This window comes from Chelonia mydas, chromosome 24, assembly GCF_015237465.2.
Source record: "Chelonia mydas isolate rCheMyd1 chromosome 24, rCheMyd1.pri.v2, whole genome shotgun sequence".
NCBI classification, from domain to species: Eukaryota; Metazoa; Chordata; order Testudines; family Cheloniidae; genus Chelonia; species Chelonia mydas.
In genome coordinates this window covers 7429170-7445985 of record NC_051264.2, presented here as the reverse complement: position 1 = coordinate 7445985, position 16816 = coordinate 7429170, and the positions used below count along the sequence as shown (strand labels likewise).

Here is a 16816-nt window from a genome sequence, read left to right as displayed (position 1 = left end):
GCAAGTCCCAGGGGAGCAGTGGTGGGTTCCAGGGTGATGTGGGGGTGCAGGTCCCAGAGGTTCCTGGGGGGCGGTGGTGGATCCCGGGGTGATGTGGGGGGGGTGTCCCGGGGGGGGCGGTGGTGGATCCTGGGATGATGTGGGGGGCGTGTCCCGGGGTGATGGGGGGGTGGGTTCCGGGGGGGGCAGTGGTGGGTTCCAGGGTGATGTGGGGGTGCAGGCCCCAGAGGTTCCTGGGGGGCAGTGGTGGATCCCGGGGTGATGTGGGGGGGATGTCCCGGGGGGGGGCGGTGGTGGATCCTGGGATGATGTGGGGGGCGTGTCCCGGGGTGATGGGGGGGTGGGTTCTGGGGGGGCAGTGGTGGGTTCCAGGGTGATGTGGGGGTGCAGGTCCCAGAGGTTCCTGGGGGGCGGTGCTGGATCCCGGGTTGATGTGGGGGGGGTGTCCCAGGGGGGCGGTGCTGGATCCCGGGTTGATGTGGGGGGCGTGTCCCGGGTGATGGGGGGCGGGTCCCGGGGGGGGGCAGTGGTGAGTCCCAGGGGGTCCTGGGGGTGTGTCCCAGTGGATGACGGCGGGTCCCGGACGGGGGGTTGGAGGCGGGGCCCCATGCCTGGGGGGCGGGGCTCACACCCGTCCCCGCCCTCACACCCAGGCCACTGCCCGAGCCAGGGGCAGGACCGGGCGTCACGGAGCTCAGGGCAGCCAATGAAATTTCCCCCGCCACAGCCAGGACCCGCCTCACCCCTCCCCCTATTTTGGTTCCCCGCCCCACGGCTTTCTCTTCGTCTCTTATTGGTCCCGCTCAGTGTTCGTCATTCCCAAATTTTGCCCTGCCCGGTCTGCTCCTGCCTCACTCTCCATTGGCCCTTTGCCCCATCTGTCTCATCTCAGTATCCCGCCCCCCTCGTCCCGCCTCCTGAGCGCTGTGATTGGTTGGTTATGATGTCACCCCGGCCTCCGAAGCTTTCTTATTGGCTGCTCTGCTTGTCAGTTACCAGGCTGAAACGTTAGGGGGGCGGCGGCGGCCATTTTGGTTACAGAGTGAAAGTGACAGGAGCTGGGGAGAGAGTGGGAAGCAGAACGCCGGCCCTTCTCTCAGCCACGTCCCTCTTCCCTTCCCTGCCCCACCATGTCGGAGAAGCTCGGTACCGACAGCCGGTGCGAACAGACGGGCGACGAGAAACAGGTGAGGGGCTGAGTCGCGGCGGGATCGCTCTGGGCTCCAATTGGCCGCTTGGACTGCCCGTACGCGCCCGCCGCGCTGTGATTGGCTGCCGTATTCGTCGCTCCCGGTAATGGTGTTTGGTCATTGGCTACAGGCCTGCTGGGGTGGTACTTCCGGGGGGTGTTAGTCGTGGGGTAGATAGGGCTTAAGTGCAGAGTGAGTCTGGGCGGGTGAGGGGTGGTGGATTGTGGGATGCGGGGGGTGTGGAGGCCTCTGGGGCGTGGGGCAGCTCTGAGGCGGGACAGGGTTGGGTCAGAGCAGGGTGGTGGGATACTGGGGGGTGTGGAAGCTTCTGGAGCAAGGGGGCAGCCATGGGGTGGGAGAGGGTCAGAGGAATGGGGGGAGATTGTGATTTTGGGGGAGCTCCTGGTCTGAATCCAGGCTCGGGGGTGGGTCCACTAGGGGCAGGGGATTATGGTGGAGGGAGGATCTGGGAGTGCTGGGTTGGGCCTTGGACTTCAGCATGGGGGGCTCCGCTGTTGGTTGGAGCTTGGGGGGCTTGAATTCTTCCATTGACTTCGCTGCGTGTTCACCTGGGGTCATTTTGGTTTAACTAGGGCACTCGGGTGGAAGTTTTAAGTGTAGACCAGGGCTAAGGTTACCAGTCTCCATGGAACCATGATTACATGTATGTGGAGTGAGAGAAGATGGATGAGGTAATATCTTTTATTGCACCATCCAGTGTCTGTTGGTGGAAGGTACAAGCTTTTGAGCTACACAGAGCTCTTCTTCAGCTCACCTGCCCTATCAGGTCATCTGAAGAATCGAAAAGCTTGTAGATCGAAAGCTTGTATCTTCTACCAACAGAAGCTGGTCCAGTGAAAAATACTGCCACACGTACCCATGTGTGTCTCCTGGGACCAACACAGCTACAACTCTGCGAACATATATGTGAAATGGCTTATAATAAGTATCCCTCTCCCCCCTGATAAGACCCCGATGGTGGGACAAAGCTGACTGCCCAGCCCAGTGACAGCCACAAGAAGAATTAAGAGTGCAGGAGTTGCTTTAAAAGCAGATGGTTTGGTGGTTTCAGTATAAATAATGTCAGTTCACCTCAGTTTCATGACTTCTCCGTAAATAATTTTTCAGGCGAGGCGAGATCAGGTTTGCATGAGGTGGAGGTAAATTAGGATTATATAATAACGGCTGCTTCAAAGGAAGTAGGGGAATTTCCCTTTGGTATGAAGGGGGAGGGATGTTTCTCTCAAAATACCAGTTCAGGCTTGCAGTAAAGCAACCACTTTGTTGTAGCCAATTCTGTAGTTATATGCACAAGTTGTTGATTTATTTGAGGGTAATAAAGTTCCTTAGGCTAAAGCAGAATTCAGGGGGGCGGCCCGAAAATGCAGCTGCAGTAGATGAGAAGAGGCAAAATTATTACTTCGGGGGTGGCTTTAAACTGTAGAGGAGGTTTTGTATTAACGCTGCGGGAGTGAACTGTAGTGAGTAATGATTTAAAATTATCCCACATAACCCTTCTGCACAAAAATTCTTGTTTTGCCTTTTGTCTAGGGCAGCTTAGCAGCATGGTGTGCAGCTCCCCTGAGTCATCGACTTCCTTAGAGCGTTGCCCACGGTGTCGTGAGGGGAACAGCTACTCAGACTTATCCACTTTATTTAAAGACTGTCTTCCAATTGTTCTTTTCTCTTGATTCTCTTTAAGTGGATGGTAACCAAAGAGAGGAGACGCTAGCTTTAGGGAAAGGAGAAACGTGACTTAAATGGTCTCTTCCAAAATGCCTTGGCATCGTCTGTCCTAGAAATCATATATGTTGGGATGGGGGAGAAAGTGTTTCCAATCTGAAACCTTAATTTTAAATATTAACTCTTTTAACTCTTGGTTTTTAATATAGGGAAATACTTGCTCCTAAAGAGTCTCTCAATTTAAAATGCTAAAATGGGTACAACAGAGGATGTAACTTCCCAACCTCAGAAGGCATGGTTTCTCTTAATGACTTTTGCAGGGGACCCTGAATATCAAATGCCACTCCACCATCAGACTTAATTTTAAAAAATCTAAATGTTTCTGAAGCTTGTGTATGAGCATAATCCAAATCCCATTGAAGTCAGTAGGAGACTCCCATTGATTTCAATGGATTGTGGATCGGGCCCTATATAGACCAGTTGGGAAGCTATGCAAAAGAGAACTGCATTTGTGCCTGCAAGGGTCCAGAACAAGTTTTATACTAAGTAAATGGACTGTGACAGCTGGCTAGACATTTTCACCCCAGCAATGATACCGTCCAACCACTCACTAACGGCCACTGCTAGATCACTGCCACAAGATTGAGTTCCCGTGATGCAGAAAATCTTTGACCCTTTTACTTGTGCTACCACAAACAGCTATATGGTGTGCAGCCTGGAGGTTAAAATCTTTCTGCTACTCTGGCACACAAATCCTACACAAAAGAAACATTTTAACCACCCGTAACACTCGCATCTAAATGCTTTCTCGGAGCTCTCACCCCATCTCTAATAGTTGTGAAGTGGAAGAGCATTCTGGGTAACAGAGTTTGCAAGAACACCTCGAAGACTGTTTTGTCTCAGAATTTCTATACATAGCGCTGCCATCTCAAGCTTCAGAACTGGAGCAGGATTAGCACAGGCCAGGTGTTCTCATACAAACACATGGCCAGCTCTCAGCCAAACTGGTTATTGCCCAAACTAATGGTGGCATCAGTACAACAGGGATCTGTCAGAACAATAGGCTTTCCGGCTCTTACAGTATTAGAATACGGGCTAACAGCCATGCAGCTAAAACCTGCTGGCCATCTGGGCACATGTGTTCAGTGATACAGGTCCTCTGGGAAAAGTGGCAGCTGTGTATCACTGTTAATTTTGAACAGTAACTAAACATTAACATCAGCTCTGTGGCAGTCTGTATATAGTGGCAGGACATAAGTGTGTCCTGTGTGGATCCTGGTGGCTTAATCTATCTTGATAGGCAGGTGGCATCACACTTTTGAAAAGGTGCCATTGTCTCTTTGTTCAGGTGCATTGCAGTGCTGCACATATAGCCATGCTGTCCGAAAAATGCTAATGGTATTAATTTCCCAGCTATGGTGTTGGCCACTGATCTTATTCCAATAAGTAGAGGAAAGCACAAAGCCATTGACTGTAAAGGGCCTGATCAGCAGTTTAGGATCGCGTACCCAGGATAATGGGAGGGAAATAGCCTTTGTGGCTATGTATGGAGATATGACTTAAAAATAAATAATTGAGGGGAGGAGGTGGGATTGAGAGTGTCTGGTAAGAACTACTGGGCTATGGGTAACACCGCCAGAATTCCTGCTGAGAGACCAAACACCGCTTTGGAACTTGTGCTTCTCTTTAATTCTCTGACGGTAAAGAATCTCTTTATTTCATGGGACAGTGTCTCTTTGAGTTGTAGATGGCTGAGTGGCATCTGTCTACCTGTATCCACTTCCTAGAAAAGAAGAACTTCATTAAGACAGCCAGAGCGATAAATCTCCATTAACCCTAACACCATTGGAATGAATACTATAGCAGAAAATATCTGAGAACACTTGTGGCTTAGGTTCCCCAGCCAACTTCTCAGCAGCTGTCAACTGCCTTTAATAGACCAGATACCAACTTGTATGTTTCTAGTTGGGCTACATACAGTCACTAGCCACCACCTGTCATCCACAGAGCATCCTCCTGTCTGTGCTGGGCCAGGCACATATCTTGCCTCCTAGCTTCCAAGTCTCTCCATCCCAGTTTCTCATATGCTTGATAGATTGGCAAATAAGATACCTACGCAGGTAGGAAACATCGTTTCTACCCACTATCTCCAACCCGCTATTCAACTATCAGCCAGGATACTATCAGTCTACCTCCCCCTCGACTCAGCATGGACTCTAACTGCCAAAATACACATTCACTATTGGTACCACCAGCAGTACCAACTTCCTCCTGTACTTCTCTCCTTACCTGGAAGGACCAGATCCAAGACTGAGACCTTTCAGTGTCTGTCTATGGCTCGATCAGTCTGAGACCGTGAACAATGAACAGTTATGATAATGTGGATTTTGAGATGTGGGCATGCCTGCCTTCACTTTCTGTTGGCTAATCTGTTAATTTGCAATGGCTTCTCGAAATATGTTGCCTCTCCTTCCAGTGTGTTGCCTGGTAATGGACCAAATATCACAGGTTGGTGCAGGTCAGCAACAAATAAAATCTGAGGATCTTAGATATGCTGCACAGGCCTTCTAAATTGAACTGAGTTCCCACTGTGCAAGATCTTACTTTTCTGGAATTGGTGGCAATAGTGACTAGCAGGAATGGAGGTTTCCAGAAAGGCCTAGTGAATGCAGCAGGGAGAGGGAGCTGACACAGCCCATTAGGCTGCTCTCTGTAGAGAAAAATCATCTAAATCCAGATCTTAAACAGGCCAGTGGCCTCTGTTCTAAATCTTTGAAAAACTTAGAGACCACTGAAATGCCTTCCAACAGCTGACTTCTCAAGAATAACAGAACAGCAAGATTTCTTAGGATGGATTGTGCCATTCTATTTCTGGCCAGCTACTGTTGACCCTCCGGTGTAATAAGCAGTATAGCGCTAGGAAATGGAATTTACTATATTTGGTAATTCATATTCTTAGGGCTTTCATACCATTGAGTCTGCTCTCAAAGCTGTATTTAAAAATTCTGAAAACTGAGAAACTTAGTCACTCTGTGGTTCTGCTGACATCCACGCTCTGCTTGACTCATGTCTACACAGTCCTCTTTACTTAAGCAAACTCCGCTTAAAGAATAGGGCTGGGTTAAGCACTGTCTTGGAGGACAGAAGTGTGACAATCCTTCTATTCCTCTTTCCTCACATGATTGGAGGGGCGGGAGTGAGTAATACATCCCAGGCAGCCCCCAAACCTCCTCTACCACTGTGCTGAGACAAATAGTTGCAGATGGCATCAATTTTGAAGTCATCAAGAATTTCTGCTCTTTTACAGCAACTTCTTTACAATAGTCCTGACGTTGTCACTTAAAAACCAGTCTACATTATCAGATATTTACAGGCCTCCACTAATTTTCTAGGTTAGGGTACTGATTTATTTCTTTTTTGTTAATTTTTCCAATTTCAAAGTTTCACATGTCTGTTTCCGTAGCGTTCCATCTATATATTTCTGAGCAAAGGTGTCTTGAACTCAACAATAACGTGCCCAATCGTAACCGTTAAGGCAGAAATTTGCCTGTTCTCTTTACTAAAATCAAATGTAGACTGTCTAATTGGATGGATTCTGTCCTGCCCTTTTAGCAAGAGGAACTAAATGTAATTGGAACATAGGAGTAGCTAGTTTGGATCAAACTCATGGTCCCTCTACTGACATTGAGCAGAATCCTGTTTCTTCTATCTCCATGATCTTGCTCTAGCAACTCTCTTCGTGACCGTATTGACACCTGCATGCCAAGCTGAAGATAAAGGTGTTTTGTTTTTTTCCCCTTGACTCCAGCAAGGACATGGAAAATCTCAACCCTGTTTTTACCTTGCCTAATCTACTCTGTGCTTAGGCAATAAGCCTTTGGGCCCAGGGGGATGAGAAGAACTTGCCACAGAACAGGTCAATGCCACTTCTTGATCAACCAGAGATACGATATATATAGTATGTGGTGTTCTGCCCCCGGGGCTGAGCTTGCTGCGTCCGCAATACTGGATGGCATAGATGATCGATAATGGGTTTGGAGTTGCCAGTTTGAATTTGGCCTTGGTAGAAACTGACTTGAGTCGGCATTGTTTCGTTTGTACGACACAAGTTACAAAGTCTCAATCCAATTCTTAGTAGACAGGTGTGCATGTTGCAAAAACCATCGCATCTGAGGGATTGGTGGGGACCTCTACAGAGGGGCCAAAGATTCATAGATCTTAAGGCCAGAAAGGACTGCAAGTCTGACCTGTGTAACGCAGTCCATAGGACAAAGAGTCTTGGATGGTGAAATAACATCTTGCTCTGGAACGGTTTTCTCTTCAGCATAGGGCTGAGGCACACACAGGGGTGGGGTGGCTCAGGGTAAACCTCTTTGATATGATCTGTGCTGTGTGGATACAGAGACCTTTTGGCTTCCTGGGCTGTCTGCATGCACTCTTCAGCATTATGGAATTCCCCTTCATGAAAAAATATGCACTAAAAACATTGATTTGCCTCTTGTCCTTTTAATGATTCTTAGTGATCAGAGAGCTCAGTTGTTTAAAACAACTATCTTTAAGCAATGCTAGGAAACGGCACTGGGGAACGTTGATGCATTGGATACATGTGAATAACTACTCCATGTTGAAGCAGCAGAACTTGATCTCTGTGACCCACCTGGTGAGCTGTTTCTGGCATGTTGCTTGCGCTTGAGTAGAAAAGCTTGGTTGAATTTCTAGCCGCCGCCCATATTGGCTGAGCCAATTGGCTGCTGCTGTGTGGAAAGGTTAGAAGAGTTAGAGATGGTGCCACACTTCACTGGTGGGACTTGATGTGAAACTGATGACTCCCTGCTGAATCTCATTGCCTGGGTTGAACTTATTGATGGCTCCTTATCAATGGCTGTCTCTCTCACCTGGCCCATCTATCTGTCTGCTTTCCCACAGGCTTTCTGAGAAAGCCACTCCCCCTATGGGTTTAGAATTGAGTTTACAGTGTTCTCAAAGTATGTTTAAGCATTTAAGGGGCCACACCTCAATTAGCGAAACATTAGGCTTGTAGTTATAGGACAGACATTATATAACTAGATTTCCGAGGTAAAATAAAGGTGTCTTTCATAGGGTTGAATAGCTTTAATCCGTTTCTTGTTTTTCAGGATACACAGGAGAAGGAAGCAGTCATCCCTGAGAAAGCAGAAGAAGCAAAACTAAAAGCCAAATATCCTAATTTAGGACAGAAGCCAGGAGGGTCAGACTTCCTAATGAAAAGACTGCAGAAAGGGGTACTTACCTACTCAAATGCTCTTGTCTTGGAAGCTAAGCGTCGTCATCACTAGATGGTGTAAAGAAAAGTGTATAAGATATAGACAGTAGCATTTAAAGTAGTCTAGACATTGTTAGTAAAGACTGAATTGAATGAGAGATTTGGATTCAGTATGTACATAAGGTGCTTATATTTCTATCTATTGACCAAACCGGGCCAGTGACCTGAACTTGTTGTTATGCCATTTGTATCCAATACGTTTATGCTCATTACTGTTGGTGGGCTGGGGATATATCAGGCATGAAATAAGTTGGACAAGACCACTTGAAAAGTATTCAAATGTAGGAACAAACGTAATTTTGATGTAAATGTCCAGAATGAATGAGTTTACTTGTACCTTGAGTGACTTTGTGCTTATGAATGTTGTTGATGATGCAAGCTTGTGCCAGGGGTCTGTAGGACCTGATTAAAGCTCTTTGGGATTGGCCCCATCTAAAACCCACTGAAGTCGCCATAGTGGGTGTCTGTGTGGCACATTCCCCTGTTTCCCAAGCTCTGCACCTCCTGATCTAGATCATCCCAGGCTGTTCTTGTCTTGGGCCTTTCATGAACAGCGATGCTGTCTTTTGTGTGGTGGGTTTTGCTATGTGAATATTGTTTCAGTGGCTTCCCATTTCTCCACATTCTGACCCATCATGCTTTGGACTCTGATACTTAGAAACTAGTGCACTGACTTCCTTGTGCCACCTGGGCCTCTCGCTGGGATCTGCCTTAACGCTGTGGGGCTGGTCCTGCCCCAGCCAGCGATCTGGCAGATCAGATGTTCCAAATCTCATATGTGGGTTCAAAGTAGAACTCTTAAAGAACAATGATGCAAAATTAGAAACTGTGGGCTTGATTTTTCCATTGCCCTGCACCTTGTGCAGTCACTTAGACCTGTGCAAAGTGGGTGTAGAAATGCCACCAGCTCAGAATGGCCGCGTTTTACACCCACTCCGGACTGGTGTACGACTGGCCAAGGTTCAAGGCAATGGTATATCAGGCCTCATGACTCCTCCGGGTGAGGAATTTGTTAAAGCCCTCGCTGAAATTCAGTAAAGCAAAGCCTGGCATCTTGTTTATAGTTGTAATATTTTACAAAGCTATTGTAAAGCAGTCTGGTACAGTCTTATCCCCTTCAGTTTGTATAAAAATCCTCTGAGAAGTTGGGAAAACGCAACTATTTTGCTCTTTTTTTCCCATTTAGAACACCGGGATTCTGCCCACTGCCTCTGCTGTGCTTCACTGGAATTAACATCATTGTTTTCCTTTTATAGCTTTTATTTATAGCCTTTCATCCTGCCAAAACATGGTTGTGTGCCAGCATTATCTCTTGCTGTTGATGTTACTCTGCTAATATTGTTTTAGGTAACAGCCTGCAGGGCAAGCACAAAAATAATGATTATTTAATTTCTTGGCATGGAAGCAGTTGGGGTTTTTGTTTTTAAATCCGATATTTAGGGCCTGATTCTCCTCTAATTCTCACCAGTGGGAGAGCAAAATCAGGCCCTTCTCATTTACACCAAAGCCCCTTTATGGTGCTCTGGCAGACATGACATTTACACCCGCTTTAAGGCTTCTTTTAGGCTACCAGAATGGTGTGAATGAAAATTGGGTCCCAGGGTCTTTCCCCATTAGGGTTACAGCATCCGATGAAGTGAGCTGTAGCTCACGAAAGCTTATGCTCAAATAAATTGGTTAGTCTCTAAGGTGCCACAAGTCCTCCTGTTCTTTTTGCGAATACAGACTAACACGGCTGTTACTCTGAAACCAGCCATGTGACAGTAGGTCAAGTGTTTAGGCTTTAAAAGTCCCTTTAAGGAACTTAGTAAACACAACAGAGATTCCCTGTTCTAAAGCTTTATCCACTGCTGTTGTACTTGGTGACTTGTATTTGTTTACAGTACACGTTAGTAAAGTGATAACCATGATCATTTACTTCTTTAAAATAAGTATTACAGAAAGGCCAAAAATTCATTGGGGGTGACTGATTGTGTTACAAACTTACTTAAAAGTATGTGTATAAAATGTGAAGGTGGATTTCCTTGTGTGGAAGGAGCCTGCTTGTCAGGCTTCAAGTGTTCTGTAACTATTTCTTTAAAGTGAGGATTTACTGCCTGTTCTTAGGCCAGGGCTATACATCTTGCCAGCATAGCTTTGCATGATAGGGGTGTGAGTTATTTTGCTTGGGTTTGTTTGTTTACAACATAGCTGTGCCAGCAAAAACCCTAGCGTAGATGTGGTTATTCCAGCACAAAAGCGCTTTTGCTGGGGTAGCTTATTTTGCTCACCGAACCCGAATGAACTATACCAGCAAAAGCCCTCTGTTGCTAGTACAGCTGTCTATACTAGCAGGGTTCTGCTGTGGTAGCTATAGTTTTATGGCTTTACTGGAACTTCTAAGTGCAGGCTAGGCTTATCTAATGAGTCTGCAAATTCAGTGACACAATGGCGTACATTGACCAAGCTACTACTTAAATCAAGAAAATACATTCATGGTTAGATAAGTCTTGTATGTTCACAATATTCCAACAAGTCTTTGGGCAGTATATTTTCTTAAGACTTTGCCGAAGTAACCTGAAATCCTGTCCCTCTTTCAGCAAAAGTATTTTGACTCGGGTGACTACAATATGGCCAAGGCAAAGATGAAGAACAAGCAGTTGCCAAGCACTGGGCCTGACAATAACCTGGTGACAGGAGACCATATCCCGACACCACAAGATCTTCCACCAAGAAAGTCATCACTTGTAACCAGCAAGCTGGCAGGGTAAACCTGCACTTCTGTTTTTGTTGTTGTTGTTGAGTGTTTTTTTTTTTTTTTTTTTTTTGTGGGGGTGTGTGTGTCAAACTGATTGAACTTCACTGTATTATAAGGCTGGGATGATCGGAATTAATGTAATCATTCAAATACTTACAGTAATCAAAAGGAAAGCAAGTGAGATGTGTTTCTAGTCCTGGGTGTGTGCAGATTTTTACAGCTGGTGATCAGTCAGCTGAGTGGATCCTTTCCATACAAAGTCAGTTTGCTGCCTTAGTTTGCATGCAGCTGAAATCCCTCAGGTATCAGAGGAGTCATAGCAGAAGTGTTTGAACTTTGCCACCTCACTATACAAGCAAGGAAGCTTATAAAAGCAGAATACTGCACTAAAGGATCAGTCCACTGTTGTCTCTCAGCTTGGTTGCACAACTGGAATGCAGGTCCTGAGACTCTAGGGGCCTCTTGCTGTTCAGCTACTAGGTCCAAGGTACTGAGAGGTATGGTGACTGTACAGAAGGCAATGAGAGAATTGGCCAGGACTAGGATAACCAGTAAACAGGTGGCCCGTGGGTATATGTATTATGCTTGAGCTAAATGAATAGTGGAACTCCTGAACAAGAAATTAGTGAGAATACAGAAAGTAATTCAGCAAAATGTGTGTTTGGTTTTTTTTAAAGAAATGTCAAGATTTCCTATTCTGCTTGGCTGAGCAAATTGGGAACTGTTCCATAGTCACAGGTACCAATGTGCTTTGGCAAAATTAGAGTAAGCCCTCTTGACAGAAGACTCTCTCAAGTTCTACTTCCTGGAATCAGCAGGTTTTTAATCTTTGATTTCCTCTTTGAAAATCCAGTGTTCTTAATTGTCAACATTTAAAACCACCTGCTTACCTTCAATCAGAACTTGTACCTGTGACTAAATCGCTCTGTCTCAGGAACTCGTATGGCCCTGATCACCGTAGTATCTGAGCACCTCACAATCCTTAATGTATTGATCCTCCTAGCACCCCAGTGAGGCACGGCAGTACTATTATCCCCCTTTTACAGATGGAGAACTGAGGCACAGAAAGACTAAGTGATTTGCTCATTGTCACGAAGGACGACTGAGGCCAAGCAAGGAACTGAACCTGTATCTCCCAAGTTTCAGACTGGAAATAAGGTGTAATTTTTTAACGGTGAGAGTAATTAACCATTGGAACAATTTACCAAAGGTTATGATGGATTCGCCATCACTGACCTTTCTTAAATAGAGATTAGGTTTTTTTCTAAAGGATCTGCTCTAGGAATTATTTGGGGGAAGTATTATGGCCTATGTTTTGTACAGGAGGTCAGACTAGATGATCACAGTAGACCCTTCTGGCCTTAGATTCATTCATAGATTCCATGATTCTGAGTCCTAGGCTAGCACCTTAACTAATAGCTGAAATTACAGAATAACTAACTCTGCACTGCAGCCTGTTACCAATACAAATATTTTTAAGTCTGTTGGAAAGGATTAGGAAGAGTGTAAAGCAAACGTGGCTTTTGTAGTTCAGAAAAATGGGACAATAATTATGACCCTTCTAAATACATGAGGATGCGTGGGGAAGAGGACATTCTCTTTGAAGATATAGGATTTCAGGATAGAAGGTCACCAGCCTGTTTTAAAAAAACAAAAACAAAAAACACCTGAGAGGATGGAGTGGAAAGAAGCATAAAAGCAAACTTGCATTAATGACATAACACATTAGTAGCTTGGTTTTTTGTTTTGTTTTTCCTGCCTGTGTCTGTTTCAGGCCTGAAAACCATGTTGATTCAATGGATGCAGCCTGTGGAATGCAAGATCACAACTGATAATGCATGTCAAATATGGTCTTCGTGTCGCATAGAAAATACAGCATTTCACTGGGAACAGAGGATCGGACTGCATTTATCATCTTGAGGAATATTTAGCAGAGATGCAATAGTGTATTGGGTTAAAAGGTGTTTCACTGGAATGATTTTAAGATTTCAGCATGCAGCTTGCTGTGCTAAAAGCAAACATGAATCTCTGTTTTAAGTCCAGAATTTAAAGATTTGGGTTTGTTTTTTTGTTTTTGGGGACAGGGGAGGGAATCTGTTGAATCAGTTCATTCTATAGGATACCCTATCAAGGTCAAGAAAACCAAATGAAAGGTAATGCTTGAAACTCCACAACTGATGTAACTTTGTCTACATACATTCTCTACTATGCCTTACTTTAGGGACTAAAAATTACCAAGTAATTCATACAAAGGTCTGTTTCAGTTGACCATGTTTTGCTGCTGATGATTCTAAATGGGAAAACATGGTATTGCATCTAGCTAATCAGGGTATTCCTAAGAGTCCTGCTTCAAAAAAGAAGTAAAAAGCCAAGCCTGACATATCGTACAAATCAACATCCATGTTTCTGAGGTTGTAAAGAACCATTTTTTTCTTTTCGTAGAGACTGGTCAATAAAAAGTCAATTTCACCAGAGTGAAAAGAAGACCGGGTTTAGCGGGAGTGGGGAACTCCTTCTTTGTAAATGTGTAATTTCATTCTTTAGTCTCCGTCTCCTCATGCCTTATGTCCAGGTTCCAAAGCAATCTGAGAAGGTTGGGGGGGAAAAGCTACTGGTGTCTTGTATAATCTCCTCAAATGTCTTGTTGTTTGTTTGTCCCAGCCACATTGTAAATAGATATGAATCATATATATATATAAATATATATAATTTTTTACATCATCTTCATCTCTATCTTCTATTCTATGCTTTTTTTCTTCAAAAAAAACAAACAAAAAAAAACCCCGCTCTTGCACCACGAAGTACCTGTCAGCTGTCGGCTAAACCTTCATGGTGTTGATCTCAGTGAAGTCCTGTTGACAAAGAGAACAGAGGGGAATGAACATGTCGAACCATTCCCCCCCACTCCCTCCAGGATTCAGGAAATACCAAGTGTATTTATATATAAAGGAGGAAGAAATTACCTTCAAAATACTGGGTGAGAAACATCAGGAGAGAGGATTATTTTAAAAAATAAAGTTGTCTCATACACATGCTGAAGTCATTTTTTGTTCAGTCATGAAAACTGAAACAGTGGGGAAAGATGGACCCTAAAAAGGGAGCGTTATCTATTTCTCAGTGGCTTCCTTCCAATTCTACTCCACTGTTTGGCATTTGCAGCTCAGCTTCTTGGTGTGCAGCCTTAAATGTGGAAACGGAATTAGTGATCTTCATTGGACAGTTGCACCACATACAACTTTAGGATACAAATATTTTGTCCTTGGAATGATTTCTCCTTAGTCTCAACAGACTTCTGGGAAAAACTGAAGCATGGCTATAATTTTTTATATATATATTCCCTCTTCTGGGGAAATAACTGTAAGTGGAAACTTCTTTTGTTTGCTTGTGAAAGGATGAAGCTAACTATTATTTATTAGAAATAGAAGCCCTGACAGCAAAACAGTAAGGGACCTCTGCATGTTTAATGAGCTAATATGTTTGGATTTGTGTTTTTCTTCATGGGCCAAGCTGACTGATACTTTCCTAGACACAGATGCCAGGATCCCAAAAAAGAGCTGACTTTTCATCCCAAAGGGTTCCTTGCTGCAATTCCTATGGAATCATGTTTCCTGAAGAGAGGGTGGCATCCAGATAAGGCACAATTATATCAAACCAACACTCATGCCCGTTATTTATCCACTGCTGGACTACGGTATAGAAGGGATCGCAAGTTGAGCTTGCCTTAAAGGTTGAATCTGTTGGTATTATTGGAGGATAAGTAAGGTATTTGGATGCCATGGAATAAAACCCTAGATAAAATGGCTGAGTAGTCTTTTGTTTTAACTGGCTGGAAAAAAACAACGCTTGTGTCCAGTTGAAATTTTGATAGATCAGTGTCTGAGCTAACAGAAGTATTATAAATCTTGATTTTTTTTTTTTTTTAACTGCAAGGAAACTTTCAGTTCACTGTTAGTAGGATTTCAATCAAAGCTTGTTGAGCAAAGTGGCTGCATGTACAGGATGATGCCGTGCTGTAGTTTGATTGAATAGGCATTGCAGAAATGTGTAAACAGTAGCTCCACGGAGCCATTCATACTTCTCTGGGAGTGGGGGACTTTCAATATCTGAAATACATTCATTTGCTTTGGAGTACTTTATCTTATTGCACAGGCAGGAAATGCAAACTAGATTTGTTAATGTCTCAATATTATTAAGTCTTTCAGGTTTTTTAGGACTGGAATGCTAGGTTTGTCCTGAAGATTTGGTGTTTTGCATTGGTGCAAAACACCATCTTTCCAATTTTAAACTGGTGTAAACGATTGTACAAGGTACAGGCTGATGGAGAATTGAGCCCCCTAGTGTTTAAAGGGAGCCTGTAGCATTCCTTTTTGTGAGCAGCAGAGGGCAGAAGAAATGTTGTTAATCTTATTTAGCGATTAAAAAAAATCCAACATCTTCCCTTCCCCCCCCACTTCTCTCTCCCTCTAAGCAAAACTAACTTACAACACTTCTAAAATCATGTGATTTTTTTTTCCCCTCCATCAAAACTATTTTCCTGTTTCCGCTGTAACAGTTAACTGCACTGAAAGAAACTCCTTTGGTGGTGGTTTATTTTTAAAAAGCTGATGTATAAAAGCACTTTCCTAGGGAATACATTTTCCCTTATTAAATTTCTGTTTGTTGCCATGGTATTTCTTAATGCCCTGTTCCTTTTGGGGTGGGAAGGAAGTCACCCCCCCCCCCCCCCCAATAAGCAAATAGGAGGCCCCCTTGAGCTGCTCAGGGCCCTAAGCAATTGCTCAGTCTGCTTACCCCTAGTGGCAGCTCTAGGGACAGTATGCCCACCACAGTCTAGTCTAGCAAAGGGTAGTTTAGCAGGCCCTCGCAAGGAAGGGGCCTCGCATTAGTGCAGGTTCCCATCGTGTACTGCGACAGTAGAATATGTGGCCCCTGTGCTACAATTAGATCACAGCAGGCTGAGGCAATATTTTCAATCTCCCCTCTCCATCACCCTTGAGACATGTAGTGGTTAAAAATCTTCCATCCATGTGCAGTGTTCCAGCACCCTATCTGGCCAAAGGTTCCAATTTTGCAGTGGACCAAGGACAAGTTGATACCTGTGGGGCCCAGGGTTGAGTCAGTATTCATTGTAGACTATTGGGGCTTTGGAGGATGGTTTTTTCCCTCTCCCCTCATTCTTTTGTGGCCCTTCCAGTGGTACATGGAGAAAAAGGTGGGCTGAGCATTGTGTTTCCTTGTATATGAAGACTGAGATTGTAGGAATGTAACTACCATGGACAAGGGTCTGATCCAAAACCCATTGGAGACTCCCATTGACTTCAAAGGTTCTGAAGCAGAACTTAATGGAGCACTCACCTGCAGCCTACTAACTTACCTCTCTTGTTCTGGATATAAGATCCTTTCTCCCACTTGAATCTAGGGAGAAGGCACAGAATGAGACAAGAGGATAACACAAGGGTCCTGGCTAATATTTTCCCTCTCAGTTGAATAATCTCCAGTTTCAGGGTATCTGTGTGCGATAGTGTTGATCCCACCAACACCTGCCTTCTTTACCTCTGCTCTTTTTAGGCTACAGCCTATGTTTAGCACTTTGAGATAAATGTGTATAGCACCAAATAGAAAACAAAAGTACAGCTGAAAGCAAATGGGACTCTCCAATCTTTATAACTGTAATATAACGTTTCTGGTAAGAGTACCCTTTTGGCAAATATTAGTGCAAGTGATTAGAGTGCCCCATCCTGACCCACTTTACTGATTGGGGGGAAAAAACGGCCAATCAATAATAGAGATCAAGTGAGCTAAGTGGCAGATGCTAATCAAGAATTTGGAAATTGACACTCATCTGGGTTCTGATTGAAGTCAGCACAAAGCTCTTCCCTCAGCCAATGTTTTAACTAAAGTACG

At 44.5% G+C, this 16816-nt stretch overlaps 1 protein-coding gene across 4 annotated transcripts; it reads left to right on the top strand.

Moving 5' to 3' along the window:
* Positions 1–1009: 1009 nt before the first annotated feature.
* On the top strand, positions 1010–14714 carry ENSA (endosulfine alpha). 4 transcript variants are annotated; one of them, XR_005222965.2, is made up of 5 exons: positions 1011–1187; positions 8009–8134; positions 10755–10921; positions 11959–12086; positions 12687–12802. XR_005222965.2 is itself a non-coding variant. In XM_037882660.2 (4 exons), the coding sequence occupies exons 1-4, from the start codon at positions 1131–1133 to the stop codon at positions 12742–12744; spliced, it is 408 nt and encodes a 135-aa protein (XP_037738588.1). In that variant the 5' UTR covers positions 1010–1130; the 3' UTR covers positions 12745–13633. The 4 variants fall into 4 exon arrangements, 3 of the variants coding, with proteins under 3 accessions (XP_037738588.1, XP_037738589.1, XP_043391041.1); XM_037882660.2 differs by lacking the exon at positions 11959–12086 and having other exon boundaries at positions 1010–1187; positions 12687–13633; XM_037882661.2 differs by having other exon boundaries at positions 11959–13633.
* Positions 14715–16816: the final 2102 nt, after the last annotated feature.

Excerpts from the sequence above, each read along its gene's own strand:
- ENSA (XM_037882660.2), top strand. The coding sequence starts at position 1,131 with ATGTCGGAGAAGCTCGGTACCGACAGCCGGTGCGAACAGACGGGCGAC. Across the intron at positions 8,135-10,754 it reads TGAAAAGACTGCAGAAAGGG|CAAAAGTATTTTGACTCGGG; the intron begins GTACTTACCTAC and ends TCCCTCTTTCAG. Across the intron at positions 10,922-12,686 it reads GTAACCAGCAAGCTGGCAGG|GCCTGAAAACCATGTTGATT; the intron begins GTAAACCTGCAC and ends TGTCTGTTTCAG.